The sequence below is a fragment of the Colossoma macropomum genome, unplaced genomic scaffold (assembly GCF_904425465.1).
Source record: "Colossoma macropomum unplaced genomic scaffold, Colossoma_macropomum, whole genome shotgun sequence".
Classification (NCBI taxonomy): domain Eukaryota; kingdom Metazoa; phylum Chordata; class Actinopteri; order Characiformes; family Serrasalmidae; genus Colossoma; species Colossoma macropomum.
Genome location: NW_023494894.1, coordinates 1,951,876 through 1,969,988, shown reverse-complemented (window position 1 = coordinate 1,969,988; position 18,113 = coordinate 1,951,876). Strand labels below are relative to the sequence as shown.

Sequence of the window (18,113 nt, the reverse complement as noted above, 5' to 3'; positions counted from 1 at the left end):
TGACTTGTCTCACCTTGGTTGAGTAGTAAAACACACACACAATTTCTTTTAGAGGTATTTTATTTGCAAAATTACATTTCTCCTGACATTCTCATTCTAAACAAAGACAAAGGTCTTCTAATGTGCCTCTTTATTAAAATAAAAATTAAGAAACAACAACCAAAAAATGTTTAAGTCCTTGAAGGCCAGACACAGTTTTTTTTTGTTTGTTTTGTTTTGTTTTTCCTTCACTCAGTCATCACTCTTTTGAACATGTAGAAGCCTCAGAGGAAAGAGAATCTAGCCTATCTAGCAGTGCTGTAGCCTCACTGTACAGCCAGAGTCAACACACAGCCTCTTCCAGTCACCTGGACAGTGGATCAGTCTAAAAAACGGTGGGCAGATGTGTTTTGGAGCTTTTTAGGCAAACCTCAATGGACATTTCTAACTGTTTCGACTTCACTTCTGTGTGCAAGCTGTAGGCAGGTACAAAAGTCATTCAATACAGCCTTCAGACTGTCTCATTCATCGATTTGTCTATGCTGAAGTGAAATGTGGCTCAGAAGTACAGACCAGTGCTCTAAAATGAAATGGATCTGACATGCTTTACTGAATTCACATGGAAGGTGATGGTGGAAAGCTATGTATAGCAGATTAGTGCAAAGATATGGAGCAAATAAAGTCTCCCCAACAGGATTTTAATGCTCTAAAAATGAAAAAAAAATACATCAATAAAAAACATTTTGGTGACCTGGGTGTAGTTTGATGGTGAACAGATTGAAAGTAAAATTGATGTATAATGAATTAGTACAGAGAGAAAAAATGTCACTGACGTGATGCTAATGCTCTGAAAATGAAAGAAAATAAGTAAACAAAAGCAATATATTTTCATTTAGAGGTCTAGGTGAACTTGGCTTAGTTTGAAATCCCCTTGGGTAATTAATAATAAAATAAAAAGACGTAGAACAGATTAGTGTGAAGAGACAAGCAGAAAAGGTCTCTCTTTTAAATGGAATGATTAATAAGTAAATTTCACCTTACCGTAGTTTGATGGCCAAAATCCCTTTAAAGCCTAAAATAATTTTTAGAAAATCACAGAAATAATGGATGTAAACAGGAAAACACAATATACACTACTAGTCAAAAGTCTGGCAAACTTGATTGTATGTTTTTTTTTAATTTTGATCTAAATGCTTATGCTTAAAAAGTTTAGTTTTTTTCTACGACAAAAATATTCAATTTGACGCCTATGTATCAATTTATGTCCTAAACAAAAACAAAAAAAAACAAGTAGTTTTCATGTAGGACTTCAGTAAAATTTAGCGTCGGAAAATGTAAACTTAATTAGTGAAATGTCCGCCCTCGTTAATACCTTTCAGCCTATCAGTTGCGTTGTAACGAGGGAGGGTGGTGTCTAAATATTCCAATTTAGAGGAAAGTAGGGCTGAATGATTTGTGGAAAATATCTAATTGCGATTTTTCTGATCAATATTGTGACTGGCATTTAAATGCTATTAATTTCTTTAGATTAAGCTCTAGACCTTTTTCACCAAGAAATGCAGCACATCCATTTTTTCAGGCTTAAGGCTTGAGCACAATGTAGTGTGCCAGAATGCCAGTTCACAAGCTCTGCATTTTAAGGTCATGTTTCTCCCCTTAAAACTTGTTAAGAAAACTGGGATTAATGTAGGATATAATTAAAATCGTAGCTCTTGCGATTTGGAAATTGCACTCTTTCAAATTGTGAAGATTAATCTTTCAGCCCTTGTAGAAAGATTTCTGACTCATTCCATATGAAGTATTATATAGTTCTGATCTTCATTGTTATAGTAAAATGTGGAAATTGGTGGAAAAAAAAACTACAAAGAAAACCTATACGTATCGCCAAACTGCTGACTGGTACCGTATGTGTGATTACATATTAAAAACGAGGGTCAATGAGGGCACAATCTTTCTGCCAAGCTTTTTACATAACTTCAGTCTGATTGATGGCACGACCTGCTAGTGCTACTCTTACACATTAGACTGTCCAGTACTGAGCGTTTAGGCTGAAAAGGCTGTGCGAATTTCTGTGGCTGTGACGTGAGACGGTCAGTGCCTACATGTTCTGAACACCGCGCTGTCCTGAAAGTTGAAGGGACGGTCGACGAACCAATAATCTCTCTCGCCTTCCTCCTTCCTTCTAAAGTACACCTATGTATATGCATGGCTGTGCATAAACGACCTCGCTAGACATTCATAAATATGTATACGCGTAGGCACACACATTCTATGTATAATTGTACATATATATTTATAGAATATAGCTTCTTTTGTAACTTTTTATAAATGTATATGTACACATATAAATATAAAAATGCAGATGTACAACTTCTGGGCATAACACAATGTGTGGGTATGTTGGTGTACACATGCACACATGCATGCAGGCACACGCACATACGCACATTTCCCCGCTGTAACCCTGTGTACACGCCTCACACACACGCACACACAGTTCATGTCTAAAAAGATGCTTCCTACTCAAAACATCAGCAGGCTGCAAGTTTGGACACTGCCAAGGATTTTCCAATGGATTTTTAAAGCTGTCAATGAGTCCTAGAAAGGGGAAATGAAACTCGAAGAAGGAAAAAAGAAAAAGAAAAAAGGCATGTACTCTATATCTGCAACTTCTCAACATCAGCAAGTGGTTAATTTTGCATATTGTATACAAGATTTTTTTGCCTAATTTTCTTTTTATACTAAAGACCATATTGTTTTGTCAATCTTTATAAACCAGAGAAGAAAATGCGTTTCTACAGAGAGAGAGAGACAGATTCCCCATCAGCAGGCTGTGCTGCGGTTAAGATTTGACATCAAGCTGTACAACGCTGTCAAAAATGTACTTACATCTAAATCCCCATTTACAGGTACAGCCGTAATCAAAGGCACGAGGAGCTTCTACAAGTCAAAGTTTGTTTTTTTTTTATTTTTTGTTTTTTTTCTCTTTTTCAATGAAGTTGTACAAAATAACATTACATTTTGCAGGCCTGTACAAGATAAAGCAACCTTGCACGTTCCTTAGGATAATAAAACAACCCCCCAAAAAATATATTATATATTTATTTATATATATTTATATAGGACTAGCGCCCACCATATCGAGACACCTCCCCCTTGTTCTACGAGAGGTATCGATTGGCCAATCAAGTGTGGTGGTTCTCCCTAGGCAGAAAGCAGCTACTGCCTATTGGCCAAGAGGTGCAGAGGACTACAAGTCCAACAATCCACCACTCCTACGCCTAGTCTGTGCTCAATGGACAATTCCAACCCCCCTGGCTATCCTTGCAACCCTGCACTCTTGACAGAAAACCGAGCAAAGAAAGGCAAAACACATAAAAAAAAAATACTAAAGAGGAAAAGTGAAGAATAATAAATATGGCGGTGCTACATAGTGAATTATGCTTCCTGGCCTTCATTTAAGGAACCTGATGCAAAGTGCATTTATCCACCCCCTACGTCAAGTATTCTACTAAAAAAGACCACAAGATTTGCGGAGAAGAGGTCAAACGTCAGACTACCTTCAGACTAACGTGCCTGAAATTACCACAGGTTTCCGTTAGGTTAGCTGGTCCACGTCCAACCACAGCTAGCAGAAAGTAAAAATCGGAAAAGTCCTCAAGACTGAGAAACAGAACAAAAAAGGATGAAAACAGGAATGACCTTTGAGTGATCAAAAATGCAACTCAAACAGCATCTTCAGGTGCACACACACTCACACACGCGCCCACACACACATACACCTCACGCTCGTCTCAGAAATACAGGCTATAAATAAGGAGATGAAACGGAGGAAAAAGCATCAAAAGAGGAAAAAAATAAATCACATGACAACAATGTCACTTGTCAGTAGTTCACATAATCCCGCTGCGATCTGGGAGTGGAAAAGAAACGATCCAATCTGAGGAGCAACTGGCTGCGGCGGCGAATCACAAGAGCTCGTACTGGCGGAGGTGCATCCTCTGGATGATGTCACGACAGTCGTTGAAGACGCGACGGATGTTCTCCGTGTCCACGGCGCAGGTGAAGTGCGGGTAGCAGTAGTGTTTGTCCGAACCACTCGCTGTGCTGATCCTCTGCAGGAACACAAATACAGATAACGAGTTATGTCAACAGCACAAAAGTTTTCCAGATGAAAAATGTAAAAAATGTGCATTCACTTTTGAAGATAAACACGCATATTAATTAAAGGGTTCTAACACTTTGTCCTACCCATCGGATAGACAAGTGGGTGTTTACAATGTTAATTCAGCCTTAATTCAAGTCTGTACAGACTCAGGCGACCAAAATGTCCTATAACACAATTTTGGATATCAAAATATTCTACTTGCATTTTTAGCGCTGATAGTATTTTCTGATAAGGTTATTTATGCTACTAAAAATCCTGCCTACAGTTTTAATGCTGGTAGCATTTTCTGATAATGTCATTTAGGCTATCGAAATATCCTACTTACAGTTTTATGTGGGAGCTACCTATGATTATGCACTATGGTAGGACGATTCGTCAGAAACTAATGAACTGCAATCCTGTGTAAAATTTTTAACTGGAGCAAGCACAATTTTATGCATTAAAAATCAGCCTGAGCAATCACAGTCAAACAAAGGTATCACAACAATAGCAGAACAGTTTTTGAGTACAAAAACTTATAAAACCTTTATATATAACATACTGACTATAAAAATGTGGAGGTTAATTAAAATATATGACAGATAATAGCTGAAGGGCAAGAAAATGACTGCAATTACCCTAGTACAACATAGTGATTTTTTTCAATTTATTCTAGTCTGTTCATACTCAGGAAGAATTGTAAATGATGAGCTTCTCTTGCTGAAATCCTTGTATATTTATGTTTAGTTTGTTTGTTAGTTTTGTAGTGGAAATAGTAAAAAAAAAGGTGAAATTTCCATTTAGAAAGATAATAAACATGAAAGAAAACAAAAGCAGGCTGGGAGCAGAGAAAAGGGGTGGACATCTATGACAACTATAAAGATTCTAGTCCCACTTATAGAGCACAGGAGGTAATGTAGAAATATGTTAACGCACTGGACTTAATGTGAACAGTACACACATTTGTTTTTTGAAAATCTCGTGTGAATGTGCCTTAACAGAGCAACCAAAGCTAAAATTGATGTCTCGGCCACAAAAACAGTTACAGTTTTCCTATTACCCCAGTCAAACATGTAGCTTCTTTTTTGTTTTGCACTGGATCTACAAGGTTGCTGTAGCTAACAAGTAAATAAGAAGAAGAAAACCAAACTGCATGCTTAAATCATCACACACATGCCTCAAACCATGTTGATGTTGCTAAGTAATGTCAAACAGGTTTAGTAATGTGGTTACTCACACTGTGTATTGTACTTTTATCTATAAAGATGGACAAAAGGACAATAAAAGGTTGCAGCTACTACTGTTTATAGCTATGCTATCTATTTTTGTTCATGTACTTTGAGGCAAATTTGATATAATGATTTAGGAATGCAATTTGCACAGTATTAACTGGTGGTTAAAGTTGTATTAATACTTAGCTATATTAGCCTCAGAGCTTCAGTGCAAAACTAAAAAAATCAATCTTTGGACACCAAACATGTCCTGGTTGACTGACTACAACTGGAGGGACATTGTGTGTATATTTCTTTTTTGGTTGCACTACCCCTTTTAGCAGTTCAGTGTGCATAAAGCAAACACACAGATGCACAAGATTCAGACCAAAAAACAAGAGCAACGCAAAGCAGACCAACCAAATATGCGCAGAGCTCTCTCTATATATTCCTCACTCTCACAAAACATTGTATCAAACATCAAGTGAGAACAGCACAACACATTCAAAGAGAAGCAATGACAAAACTTCAAACGTACCAGAAATTCATCCCGGATGAAGAACTTAGCCCTGGTGACTCTTGGGTCCTCCCCAGGGTCAGGGGTGGCTGTGCATAACAGAACAAATGTCAGTAAGTTTAGTGTCACAATGTAGTGACCTTGTATTTTCAGCCAATGAAGGATACTGTCACTGTCCAACAAGCAAGAAATTTTCACACAACATAAAGGACAGCTGCTGTGTTCAAATACCATAGAAAAATAAAAATAGAAAAAAATTGAAGATAACCATTTTTTGTGGACAGTGACAATATACAGATCAAAACCTTGAAAAATAACTTGATGAGAAAGTAATAACTGTCTTGATTGATTAAAACATGGATAAGATGCAGCCTCTTTAGCAAACAAGTTCACATTATTACAATTCACTGATAAGGCTTTTGTGCACCGCTGTAACTATTTTCACTCTATGTCTATATACATGCTACATTTTCTACCTCCTATGTAATTTTACACATAACTGTATTAGGCCTAAGGGCTTGAATAAACTGAAGAGGCAACACAAGTCAGTCTGTTTTTAAGTGTTATGATGCCAGCAGTATGATATACAACAAGAACAAATGACAGTAATTTCAGATTACGGTCCAAATTTTGTGGTGCTCACCTTGTCTATTGCCAAAGCAGTTTTACATGCTTTGAATAGAGAGAGAAGACAGAGTGTGAAACCTTTGCACAGTTTGGTGATTTTCCTGCTCAAACACACCTGACAAAAAACATCTGTTAATTGCCAAGTTTTGTTGGGGTGTTGGAGCAGGAAAAATCATATAACAGTGCTGGAAATTGGCTCAAAGATTCTCACCCCTGGGATACCAACCAGGTTGTCTGCAAGCATCCTCAAGATAAATGTAGTACTTTATAAATGACACTTTAAATGTAACCTTAGGCCATGTATGGAGTTGTGTTACTGTTTTACTATACAGTGTTGATCAGAGGAGGATGAGTTCCCCTTTTAAGTCTTGGTTCCTCTCAAGGTTTCTTCCTCTTGCTCTTACAAACATTTCCTTGCCACTGTCACCTTTGGCCTTTTCATTTTTGGCTTGGACCTGGATTTCTGTAAAGCTGCTTTGTGAGAATGGCCATTGTAAAAAAACGCTATACAAATAAATTTGCACACAACGTTTGTATGAGCCACATTCTGATAATTCCCTCAAAATGGGCAAGAAAATGTTACATCAGAGCACATTTGGTTTAGTGTCACTGTGAGTAAAGAGGCACTTACCTTCAGCAGGGACTGTGTAGCGAGCATACTCGGGGAAGTAATCTTCAAGTTTGGATTTGCCAGCCAGAATCTTCTCCGCCAGCATGTCCTGTTTGTTCAGGAAGAGGATCACCGAGATGGTCCGTAAAAACCTGAAGGAGTCACACAGGGACAGACATACAGACAGACAGTTAGTCAGGATCTCTCCAGCACTTCTCAAATGCCTCTTTTTGAAGAAAGCCAGGTTTCTTATCGTTTGTACTAGTAATAATGCATTTAGGCACTTTATATTGCTTACTAAACCAATCTAAAGGAAACCAACAGAGAACATACATAGGCAGCAAGTTAGACAGATAGGGGCCTATGCTTGCAGAAAGAATGAACACAAATATAGGAACAAAAAAAAGAGGGAAACAGAAACAGAAAGGGGGAGGGTGGAATGGAACCTGTTATTCCAGATGCTGCGGAACAGGTCTAGGGACTCGCGCAGGCGGTTAGTGCTGTTATCTTCTCTGATCACCATGTTGTAGCTGCTGCTGGCTGCCACAAAGATGATGGCCGTCACATCTGGAGGCACACACAGCAACAAAACAACATTTAGGACATTAAATTTGTATTTGTATTTGTATTATTACCATACTGAAAGCACAAGTCATGTTTAAAAATGTTTTGGCACTAATTTAACCTTGTTGTTAAGTTGATTAAGTAAATTAAAATATTGAGACTAAGTAACTAAATAATGTCATAATTTTCCCTATTTAGAAAAAAACTGCAGTGTAATTTTTGGGTACCTCATTTATTGTTATGATTATGTTCCAGTGATTATCATGTTTTGTTTTTAGTAAATTTTTATTAAATATCACAAAACAAAATACAGTCTAATACAATCATGTTTTCTGCTCTGTACATGTACTGTTAGATCAGTACACCTTCATTGCCTTCTTTTGTGCTGTTGTTTAATTAAGGTGACTTGGTTAAGTTTGGTAAAGTTTTCACTGCTTCCATTAGCAGACTGTTTTATGTATTTTTATGAATTGGCCTACAAATATGTTAAACTCACCATTAAAGCACTGGATCCACTTTCTCCTCTCATCTCTCTGACCTCCCACATCAAACATGCTGAGAGAGAGAGAGAGAGAGAGAGAGACAGAGTGAGAGAGAGACAGAGAGAGAGACTGATTAAAAGATATTAAAAGATCAGCTCGCCATGTTGGAAACAAATTATTTTAAAATAATTCATCATTTTTAATGCATAAAATACCTCAAAGTCAACTGAGGACACATTACCATATTGTGAAAATAGAACTGATTATAATGTTTATTATACAACAGTGGCCCCATGTGGTCAAAGAGGATATTGCATTGACATTCTCCACTTCATTATCATAACTCTAAGCTGTTTCTCCAACATCAAATGAACACAGGATACTATAGCTTTTGATAAATCAAGCTCTAAATCAGCTGAACTCACAAAGTGTAGATAATTTAAAATGCCATTTAATGAAGTGATTACAATCCACAAATGTCACAAAATGTAAAAGTATTAAGATTAATAGAAGTGGCAAATTAAAACATAGACACTCACCAAAAGCAAGATAAAAGGAAAACATGCATCATTATGTGGTCACTTACTGGAAGTTGACTTTGTCTACTTGAAATCGTGTCTCAAAAATCCCTGAAGTCAAAACTCGGCACCTAAGCAAATCCTGAGTACAGAGAGAAAACGGAAGTCAGTGTAGGTAGAACATAAACCATAATTCATCAAAAGCACAGCAGTGTTCATTCTAAACACTTTTGAACTGTACTGTAAAACTTACTTTGTCTCATTTGTCTTTAAGTTCCTTTGATTATTATGCTTTGTATAGTCAAAATGTATAGTAAAATACAAAATCAAATGCAAGTCAATTTTTTTCCAGTCATTTTTTCTCTTTAAAAGCACACGCAATTAAATGCAACTGTTTAGGAGTCTATATAAAAATCTCAATCTGTTTTTAATATATTTATATATTTAATATATTTCATTATTAAAGCTTTAGAATCATGTCAAAGAGACATTTTGCACCAACTGATTCCAACAATTAGCAATTAAAACAATACTCTTTAAATCACAAATGTTTTTAAGTAATGAATATATTTGTCTATGAGTATCTAGTATCTAGATAACTTCACAGATCACATTAGGCATGCACTAGTTTGGTTACGTATGTAAAGGTATATTTATGTAAACTGTCACTTACAATATTAGTGCAGTAAATTGCAATGTTAATAAATACATAAAATTAGTCAGTGCTGGCTGGTAATCTCAGAGAGCTTCTATAATGGCCATAACTAATAAATATGTCACACATTACAGCACCCCCACCTGGTCTGTTGGTGTGTAGTCATTCTGTCGTACTGAATCAATTCTGTCCAAGAAGCTGGAGGACACAAATAAACAAATGTGAAAATTACACAGTGTAACTCAGACAGTCCAGAGTGTTATACAACTGATCTACTGTAGAACCAACACTTGAATATTTTGGAGATTTGAAGCCTGGATCAGGAATCATAACCTGCAGGCCAGTGTTTAGAACAGTAAATGAGGCTTTCAATGAATCATTCTCTCACTGAACTATACAGCTTGTGCATTTACCATGTAAAAATAGCTGTTTTGGCCATTCTTGAAGAGAAATTCCAACAAAGTTCACTGCTGCATTTAAACGTGATGTTTTAATGGCCTTGCAGAATAGCCCCAAGGTGGGGATTCCCTGGAATTATGAGTAGTGACATAGTTGAATGGACCAACACATTGACCTTTGGACCCCTCCTCTTACACATATACACATCCTTGCTGTGTTGCCATGGCAGTGTGTTGTTGATTCACATAGCATATCTATGTGCATGAGACCACACAGGCATGCTGGACGACTCCTTCAGAGAGCAAAGATTTAAGACATTCCTTACAAGTGTTGCCATGGTAAATCCCTCCCTAAACATACAGAATAATCTATATTTCTCTGTCTCATGTTATCTTTGCTTCTCTCACTTACACATACAATGCATACAGTATTGCGCAAAATTCAGAGGCCACTATTCGTTTATTTAATTTCCAGTAAAACGGCCAGGAGTCAAAAAGCTATTACAGAAGCCTCAAAAACTACACATAATATCCAATAATTTCAGTAATTAATGTGTCCACCCTTTACCTTTATTACAAACTTCATTCTTTTCAGGAGACTTGCTGTGAGTTTTTGAAAAAAATCTACAGAAATATTTTTCCACACCTTTGAAATTCAGTCTTAGAAGTTGGTTGCATTTCGTCTCATGATTCAAGTAATCCCAGTTACAAATTTCCACATCTCAGATGTCCAGTTTCGGTGTTGTGGTGAAAATATATATATATATATATATATATATATATATATATATATTTTTTTTTTTATCTGTTTCTTTTTTTCAGTACTGTCTTCTTGAAGATTTACAAGAGGAAAGCTTTGAGTACTATTTATCTGATGCTGACAGTTTTGGTGGTCTACCAAATCTTGCATGGTTGTTAGGAGTCCCAAGTCCACTTTTGGAAACTTTTTTTCATTTACATTTCCCTTTGACTTTACCATTCCAAAGATTATCTCATATCTAATCTAATCACAAATATCTCCTAAAAAATGAATAACCTGTACTTAATGGCCATATTGGCTAGAAATTAATTAAATGAAAACTAGTTTCTGATCGTGTATCCCTAGCATATAGATGAATACTGGTTAAATTCATGCAGTTCCTAATATTCTTGTTTTGTATTGACACAGGTTAGATTCAATACATGTATATTTACTCCCTCCCTGCTCCCCAAGACACCATGAGTAATACCCCCCCCCTTTATGTACCTATTCTATCTGAGCCAGATATAGGACTGCCTCCTTACTGTCCAGCAGAGGGCATGCACACACAAAAACACACTGGAGGTGCTCTCTGGCGGTAACAGAAGGCCCTAGTTGCTGCTCCGCAGTCAGATTTGCATGTGGTTTGTAAAAATAAAGGTTAGAGTTTGGCTAGCGGTGGCTTTTAGCGACCATGTGAGGATACAACAGAGAGCTTTGTCCTCTCAGAGCTCGAGCCTGCCCTGCTGATCTCAGACACGTTAGGCATGGCCTTAAAAACAGTCGCAGCCAGGATCTGACTAGAAAAAACAAAACGAAACAAATAAAAAAAGACTGAGCAACTGTGTCCGCTTAGTTAAGTTATGATGGGATGATATAAAGTTTCCTATCATGATATCAGTTGTGATATTATCATACTGTTGTTAAAATATATTTAAATGTTTAAGAAGCACTAAATACACACTTGCATCATTTTTACCAAGTAATTCACTAGAAAAGACCTTTACGCTTGGAAGTGTTGAAGGCAAGAGAAAAAGAGGACGAGCAGCGTCAAGATGGATGGATACAAACAGAGGAATCGTGAACAACTGAAGCCAAAAGAACCAAACAGAAGACAGGATATTTTGGAGAAACATTATCCATATGCTCTCCAGGAGTCGGAAATTATTTGAAGCCATTTAATAATAACATTATATTTAAAATAATCTTAAATCTCGTTAATATATCAAATATTTTACCTTTTGGGATTGCTGTAAGAATATTATAATATTAATTATTTCCAGACATTTTTACTTGATTGAGTAATTCTAGAGCAGGGGTGGTAGCACACCAACCAAACCTGTTAATTAACTGATGAGGTAGATCAGGAAAATCACCAAACTGACCTAGCAGTTATTTTTTGTGGTTTGATGTTAACCGCTTCATAAACTGTCATTTTTGTTGAGACTTGGTTTTATAACTGAGATACATACTACTAAGCTAAATGCTAACCCAAGTTAAATCAGCCTCTCATTTACTTTAGCCAGTTAACCCTAAAACTCTGATATCATGTCCCCCTTTCAGACTCAAACACTGTTAGCTGTGGGACAGACAGTAATGCTGACCCTTTCGTACAGCTGACCTGGTTCACGGAACCAGTGCAACCTTTATTAAAAGAGTGGTGCCTTTTAATTGGCTGAGGGGAAAGTGCCAATCGATACTTTCCAACTTCTGAATGCCCGTTATCATCAGAGTGGCCTAGATGCTCGCTGACACATGCGGCAAAAAAATCCACACAGGTGCAGCTGCCTTTTTTGATGTTCTGCAGTATTAAAATTAGGAAATATAAAACTAACTAAAATAAAACTGCACTAGACTCTTCCAGCAACCGTTTTACATAATGCCTACGTTGCCATTTTTAAACTCTTGACCTCAGCTCCGCCCTTTTTCTTTGAACCTTTGCCCTCTTTTAGATCCCAACCCTAAAGATAGACACGTTCTACATTCATATCACAATCTACCATTAATCAACTCGGATACCTATTACATAACGAAGTTGTTTGTGAACGTTTTATTACTTTGGATACTTAACAGACATGTTCAGTATTAAGTCTCTTAGAAACCGTATTTGTGATGTGAAGCTTTTTGTGTTTTATTCTGTGTAACCATGCTGTCTTTGAGTGTGTGTATATACACGCATGCTGGAAAGTTTAGTAATTGGAACGGAACTACAATAAACAGAGCTGATGTCCTAGCCCTGGCCTCATTGCGTGAAATGCTATCACATACTAACCAGAGTGTTGATTTTCTCCAAATCCAGAAGGCCTTTGGTTCATAAACACTTTAGCCAAAAGTCAGCTTTTTCATATATATTCACATTAAGTACAGAGTTTGATTATGAGCAGACAGGGAGCAACGCTAAAGCCCGATGCTAAGGTCACTGTACTTGAGCTTATTATTAACCAACAGTTATATCTTTACAGCTGCACTGCATAATCCATTAAACAGTAAATCTCAAGTAAAACTCAATAAATATATGTTTTAAAAACATTATAATTAACGCAATGTTGGCCTAATCTTAGCAAGCTAAGCTAACTAATATTGCTACTGAAAGGTGAAAGGAGTGGGAAATATGACAATATTTTACTGTACTGAGATAAATTACATCAAAAATGCTTTTCTGAGCATACTGTGAATATCGTCAGTACTAACCCTATCGAAATGAGCAGCTCCCTAGCTATCCAGTCTGAGAATTTGGCAATATCATCTTTAACATGTTAAAATTTGCCGCCGGAGCGTGTGCATGTCCATATTAGCCAGAGTGAAACATGTTAACATGTGGAATCAGATCTTCCTGGGTGCATAAAAAAGCATGAGGCTTTCTTTATTGTTGGATGCACCATATAAGTGCACTAGCTCATTCTGATCGGTGAGAGCTTATTATCACTTTTTAAAAAAGTAACAATACAGCACAAACTACATATAAATCTACAAATCTTTGACTTTGTTAGATCTCGTTCTTTACATATCAAATAAATGGAGCAACAGCACTGTCTGAGATACAAAAAAACATGTCTATGAGTTACCCATGAACCATACAGTGATTATTCACTAGTGGTTCCCTCTGGGCCTGAACCACTACCTGCACTGCATATTTTGGTGTTCCCCTGCTCCAGGACACCGGATTCAACTAATCAGCTCATTAGAAAGCTCTTCCTGAGTTGAAGTGGGTGTGTCAGAGCAGAGAACACATTAAAATTTGTAGGACAAGGGGTACTCCAGGGCTAGTCAGAACAGGTGGGCTTTCCCAAGTGCAGTGGACTACACAAACAGAAAACGCTAAAGCAAACTCTACAATATCCTCAGAGATTTACATACTATTTACATCTGTAAATTTAGGATGTACATTCTGATTGATTTTGATATTCAAGTATCCGTACGATGGACATTCATGTTTGCGAAGGAAGAGAAGAAAAGAGTTTTGGGAGAGATTTTAATGTGTTATCTTACTCATAGTACATAAACAGGATAAACAGTGCACTAAGGCTAGCAGGCTAAAGTAATACAAAGAAATATTTAGCAGCAATCAGAGATGTATATTGAAAAACATTTCTTTATTCAAAACTGGCAGAGGGGAATCTTTTGGTCACTGAGGGTTAAGCATGTAGGTTTTTGTGTTGGATAAGGCTTACATAACAGATGCTTGCCCTTTCACCTAATAATTTAATGCTAACACTAGAAACAACCAGTGATGTGCGAGATGATTCGTGGTAAATGGTGATTTTTTTTTTCTCCTCAGTCAATGATAATATCAAAATATCAAAAATACCACCCTAAAAATATAAAAAAGTCACACTAACTAAAAAGACCAAAAATACCACTGTATAAAAATGTCACACATTACAGAAATACCAAAATATCACACTTCCTCAAAGGTATCAAATTTGACAAAAATACCAAATATATTAAACTAAATCAAAAATACTGAAAAAAAATCACACTTTACAAAACAGGAAAATTTCATGCTACTTCAAAAGTACCACAAATATCACACTTCACAAGAAATCTCAAAAAGTATCACATTACCTGAAAATACCAAAAAGATCATACTACTTCAAACACACAAATAATATGACACTTAAAACACTGTCATCAGTAAAATATCACATTTTTCAGCCCTATTAAAACTTAACAGTGTTTCACTGACTTGTTGGCCTGTTTATTTCCTCACTCCTTCCACGGTACAGTGTAAATGATACCTGAAGAGCGATTCCAGTACTCGAATACTGTCTGGAACAGTTAACAGAGTTCTCAAGTACCCATGCAAACAGCTACTGTAAATCAGTCAGATTCCTCAGACTGGTTTCTGGTTTAGAAGCTACATAATGCAAGCTCTGTTTTCATGTGTATCAGTGTGTAAGCATGTGTGTGTGAACATATGGTTAACTGTGGAAAAAAAACTGCCAGAGGTGTCAATTACGGCATTCGACAAGGGGAAAAAAACTTTGCAAAAATGTCAACAAACTTCGTCAACAAGAAGCTGTGAGGTGGAAGTACACAACAAACCCAAACTGAAACTAGTGCAAATTTAGACCAAGAAAAAAAAATCTACCACACACACGCAGCAGCAATTTCCTGTCACTAGTGCTAAGTCAGCAGTGACCCACCATATCACAACACAATCTCAATCTGCCTTCCTTTTGTCTTCCCTGCTCTTTTCTTCTTCTCCTCTCTTCACTTGCTGTTATCTTTTTCACCTCCATCGCTCCTCCACTGGCTCTTTTTCTGCTCCTTACCCTCAACTCTTTCTCTCCTTCGATCCCTATTTCTTTCTCTCCTGCTCTTTTTCTCAATTCCCCTCTTCGTTCCCCTCTCGTTCGCTCCTTCTGTCCTTTTTGAACTCTGTGTCTCTCTCTCTCTCCTGGCTGCGTGAAGAAGGTTTATGTGAGAGGAGACAAGACCATCTCACATCCTGACAGCTACAATAAACAGACAAAGCCAAAGCACCGCTGAAAAGTACAGCCTCTCTCTCTCTGTTTTCCTACCCCTCTCTCGCCCTGACTGTTCATCTGCCTGTCTTTCTGAGACTCTTTCCTTCTCTCTTTCTCTCTCTCTTACACAGATACACACGCACACTCACACGCACACACACACACACACACACACACACACACAAATACATACACAGCTGCGGGAGCTAAAAATAGCTCTGGGAACGGAGTCTCTCACACTAGTCCTGAGGACATAAACACAGAGGCACCAGTGAAGTACCTGCCCAAGATGGCCGCCAGCCTTGTCTTTGTCCACCGCTGCTGAAACGGCTCTATGTTTACAAGCGAAGGGCTTCGAGGAACAGATGCTCGCTTTTAGTTCAGAACTTTTTTCGAAGCGATATTTCTGGCCAGCCCTTGATCCTTTAGTGTATACACACTGGGGCTAAAAATGGAGCTGAAGTTTTTTTGGCTTGAGCTGCGCTCGATGCCGGGAGATACCCGCTGTTTTGGCCCTGAGGGAATCCAACTCAGAAGTGCAAATGTAAACTCCACTATTGCAGCAGACTACACAAGTCCGCTTGACCATCGGGGTTTAAGATCTCGTCTGAATACGAACAATTAATTGGCTTTTTTTATTATCACAACAGCTGCAAAAGCTGATCATATGACGAAGAATGAGAAGACTTCAGTTACACAATATAGACACAGAGAGAGAGAGAGAGAAGAGTGAGAAAGTGAGAGAGTTGCAATGCTCTGATAATACAAATGCAAACTGTCATGTCAATACAGCAAAAATTTAACAGAACTGAACTAAATTTAAACAGTAACAAGAGATGAGGGAGAAAAACGGACAGAAAGAAAGAGCGAGAGAGGGTGGAAGGGAGGGAGAAGGAGACTGAAAGAGTGAAAATGTAGAGAGAGGTAGAAAAATTGAAAATAGAGTTAGAGAGAGAGAGACTGACAGTGAAGCGAGAGAGAGAAGAGAGACAGAAGAAGTGACAGAGAGTGAAGAGGGGAAAAAAGAAAGAGTAAGAGACAGAAAGAAGAAAAAGAGTGTGTGTAAATAAGCAAGAAACAGAAAAACAGGGAGAGAGAGAGAGAGAGAGAGAGAGAGAGAGAGAGAGAGAGAGAAAGAGAGACAGGATGCATACAGGCCTGTAGACTGCTCATGGACTCCATAAGCTATAAATGGCTCTTCCTGTGCCTGGTCTGGGATATTAGACACTGTATCAGCCTGAATCTACACTCACTCAGCCAAATCTCACAGGATGAACTAAATGTGCAGCTGTTGAACACACAGAGAGAGAAAGAGAGAGATACAGAGATAGACAGATTCATGAGGCAGCGAGAAAGAGCAAGAGAGTGAAGAAGTGACAGATACATAGATAGAGGTAGAGAGAGATAGAGAGAGAAAACCGACCATGTTGGCTAGGGCCTGCAGCTGGATCACCATGGTAACTCTAACTGGCAGGTCGATAGTCAGAGCTCCTCCCCTTCCTCTCTTTAACCGGGCAAGAGCAAGAGAGCACTCGTTTCACACACACACACACACAGCATCCGGTCTTATAAATGCACTACATAAACTCCTGTGACTAATTATGACATGTAATGTTTTTTATGGTGAGGATGAACTATACCAGAAGATCACCACATCCACGTATTTTCTCACCTCAAATCCTTTTAGAAAAAAAAATATATATATAACAATAAAAATATATATAACAGTATATAATTTCTTTATCCCACTAAACTTTGATGCATTTATATACATGATACTGCAACAGAACAAAATGAATCCCTGATGTGCTAGAGAGCAACACACTAGTTGAAATTCTTAGGTATACAGGTATGCTACAGGTATACTAGTATGCCACAAACAAGCACAGATAACGCAGTGTACATATAGTGTAAAACATGCAAAAGTTATCCTGTTTAACTGCTAATGGACAGTTTATCTCAACGGAGTCAGAGATGTTTCAGTCAGTAAAGAAGAAAAGAAACACAGAAATATTTCAAGAATAGCCAGTCACTTAAGGTTAGCCACTAGCCCGCTTGCCACACTTCTGTTTCCTCTCGCATAGTCTGAGAAGCCGCCTTCCTAGGTAAGCTGCATCAGAGGACACTGTAGTCTTAGGAAGGAAACCAAGAGTGACATATTTAAAAAATACTATTGAAAACTATGATCACAATGATATGCATTCAAAATTTCTCACACTACACTGCCCTGAAACCAATTAAACAGAACCAATGTTGCTCTCTTTATAATGAAACATGCAATTCCTCAACTCTCTCAGAAAAGCAGCCCTACTGTAATGTCTATCAAACTCCAGCGGCGCCTGGCTATCGCAGTGTGAGATGCGTATATGAGACTTACAGGGAAGAATTAACATTTAGTGCCATTTTTGCCAGGCCCAGGGAAGGCGCTGCTTGCTTATAAGTACACACTATAGGTTTATCTATATACTGTTGAGTTCCAGCTTTACTCAGTGTGGAAGCTGAGTGCACCCCCAGTCCATTTTGCTGCCACAGGCAGAAAGACGGAGACAAGCAGGCGAGCTAAATGGTTTAGCTGATTTTTTTATAATATATAAAATGAATTTAGTATAAAACACTGAAATATTTGTCATCAATCCTGAATGAGAATTATATACACCTATCAAAGTTATTTCACTCGTTATAAAACTGAACATGGA

General features: G+C 37.7%; 1 protein-coding gene across 1 annotated transcript in view; it reads right to left on the bottom strand.

The window, feature by feature from the left end:
* Positions 1-42: 42 nt before the first annotated feature.
* gnal (guanine nucleotide binding protein (G protein), alpha activating activity polypeptide, olfactory type) overlaps positions 43-18,113 on the bottom strand; it is a 58,367-nt gene continuing 40,296 nt past the window's right edge. Inside the window, exons 6-12 of the mRNA XM_036560666.1 lie at positions 9,454-9,508; positions 8,724-8,797; positions 8,152-8,210; positions 7,538-7,658; positions 7,113-7,243; positions 5,876-5,943; positions 43-4,094 (exon numbers count right to left, since the gene is read on the bottom strand). Coding sequence (XP_036416559.1) covers positions 3,948-4,094; positions 5,876-5,943; positions 7,113-7,243; positions 7,538-7,658; positions 8,152-8,210; positions 8,724-8,797; positions 9,454-9,508 — 655 coding nt within the window. The 3' untranslated portion in view covers positions 43-3,947. The remainder of the gene's footprint in view (positions 4,095-5,875; positions 5,944-7,112; positions 7,244-7,537; positions 7,659-8,151; positions 8,211-8,723; positions 8,798-9,453; positions 9,509-18,113) is intronic.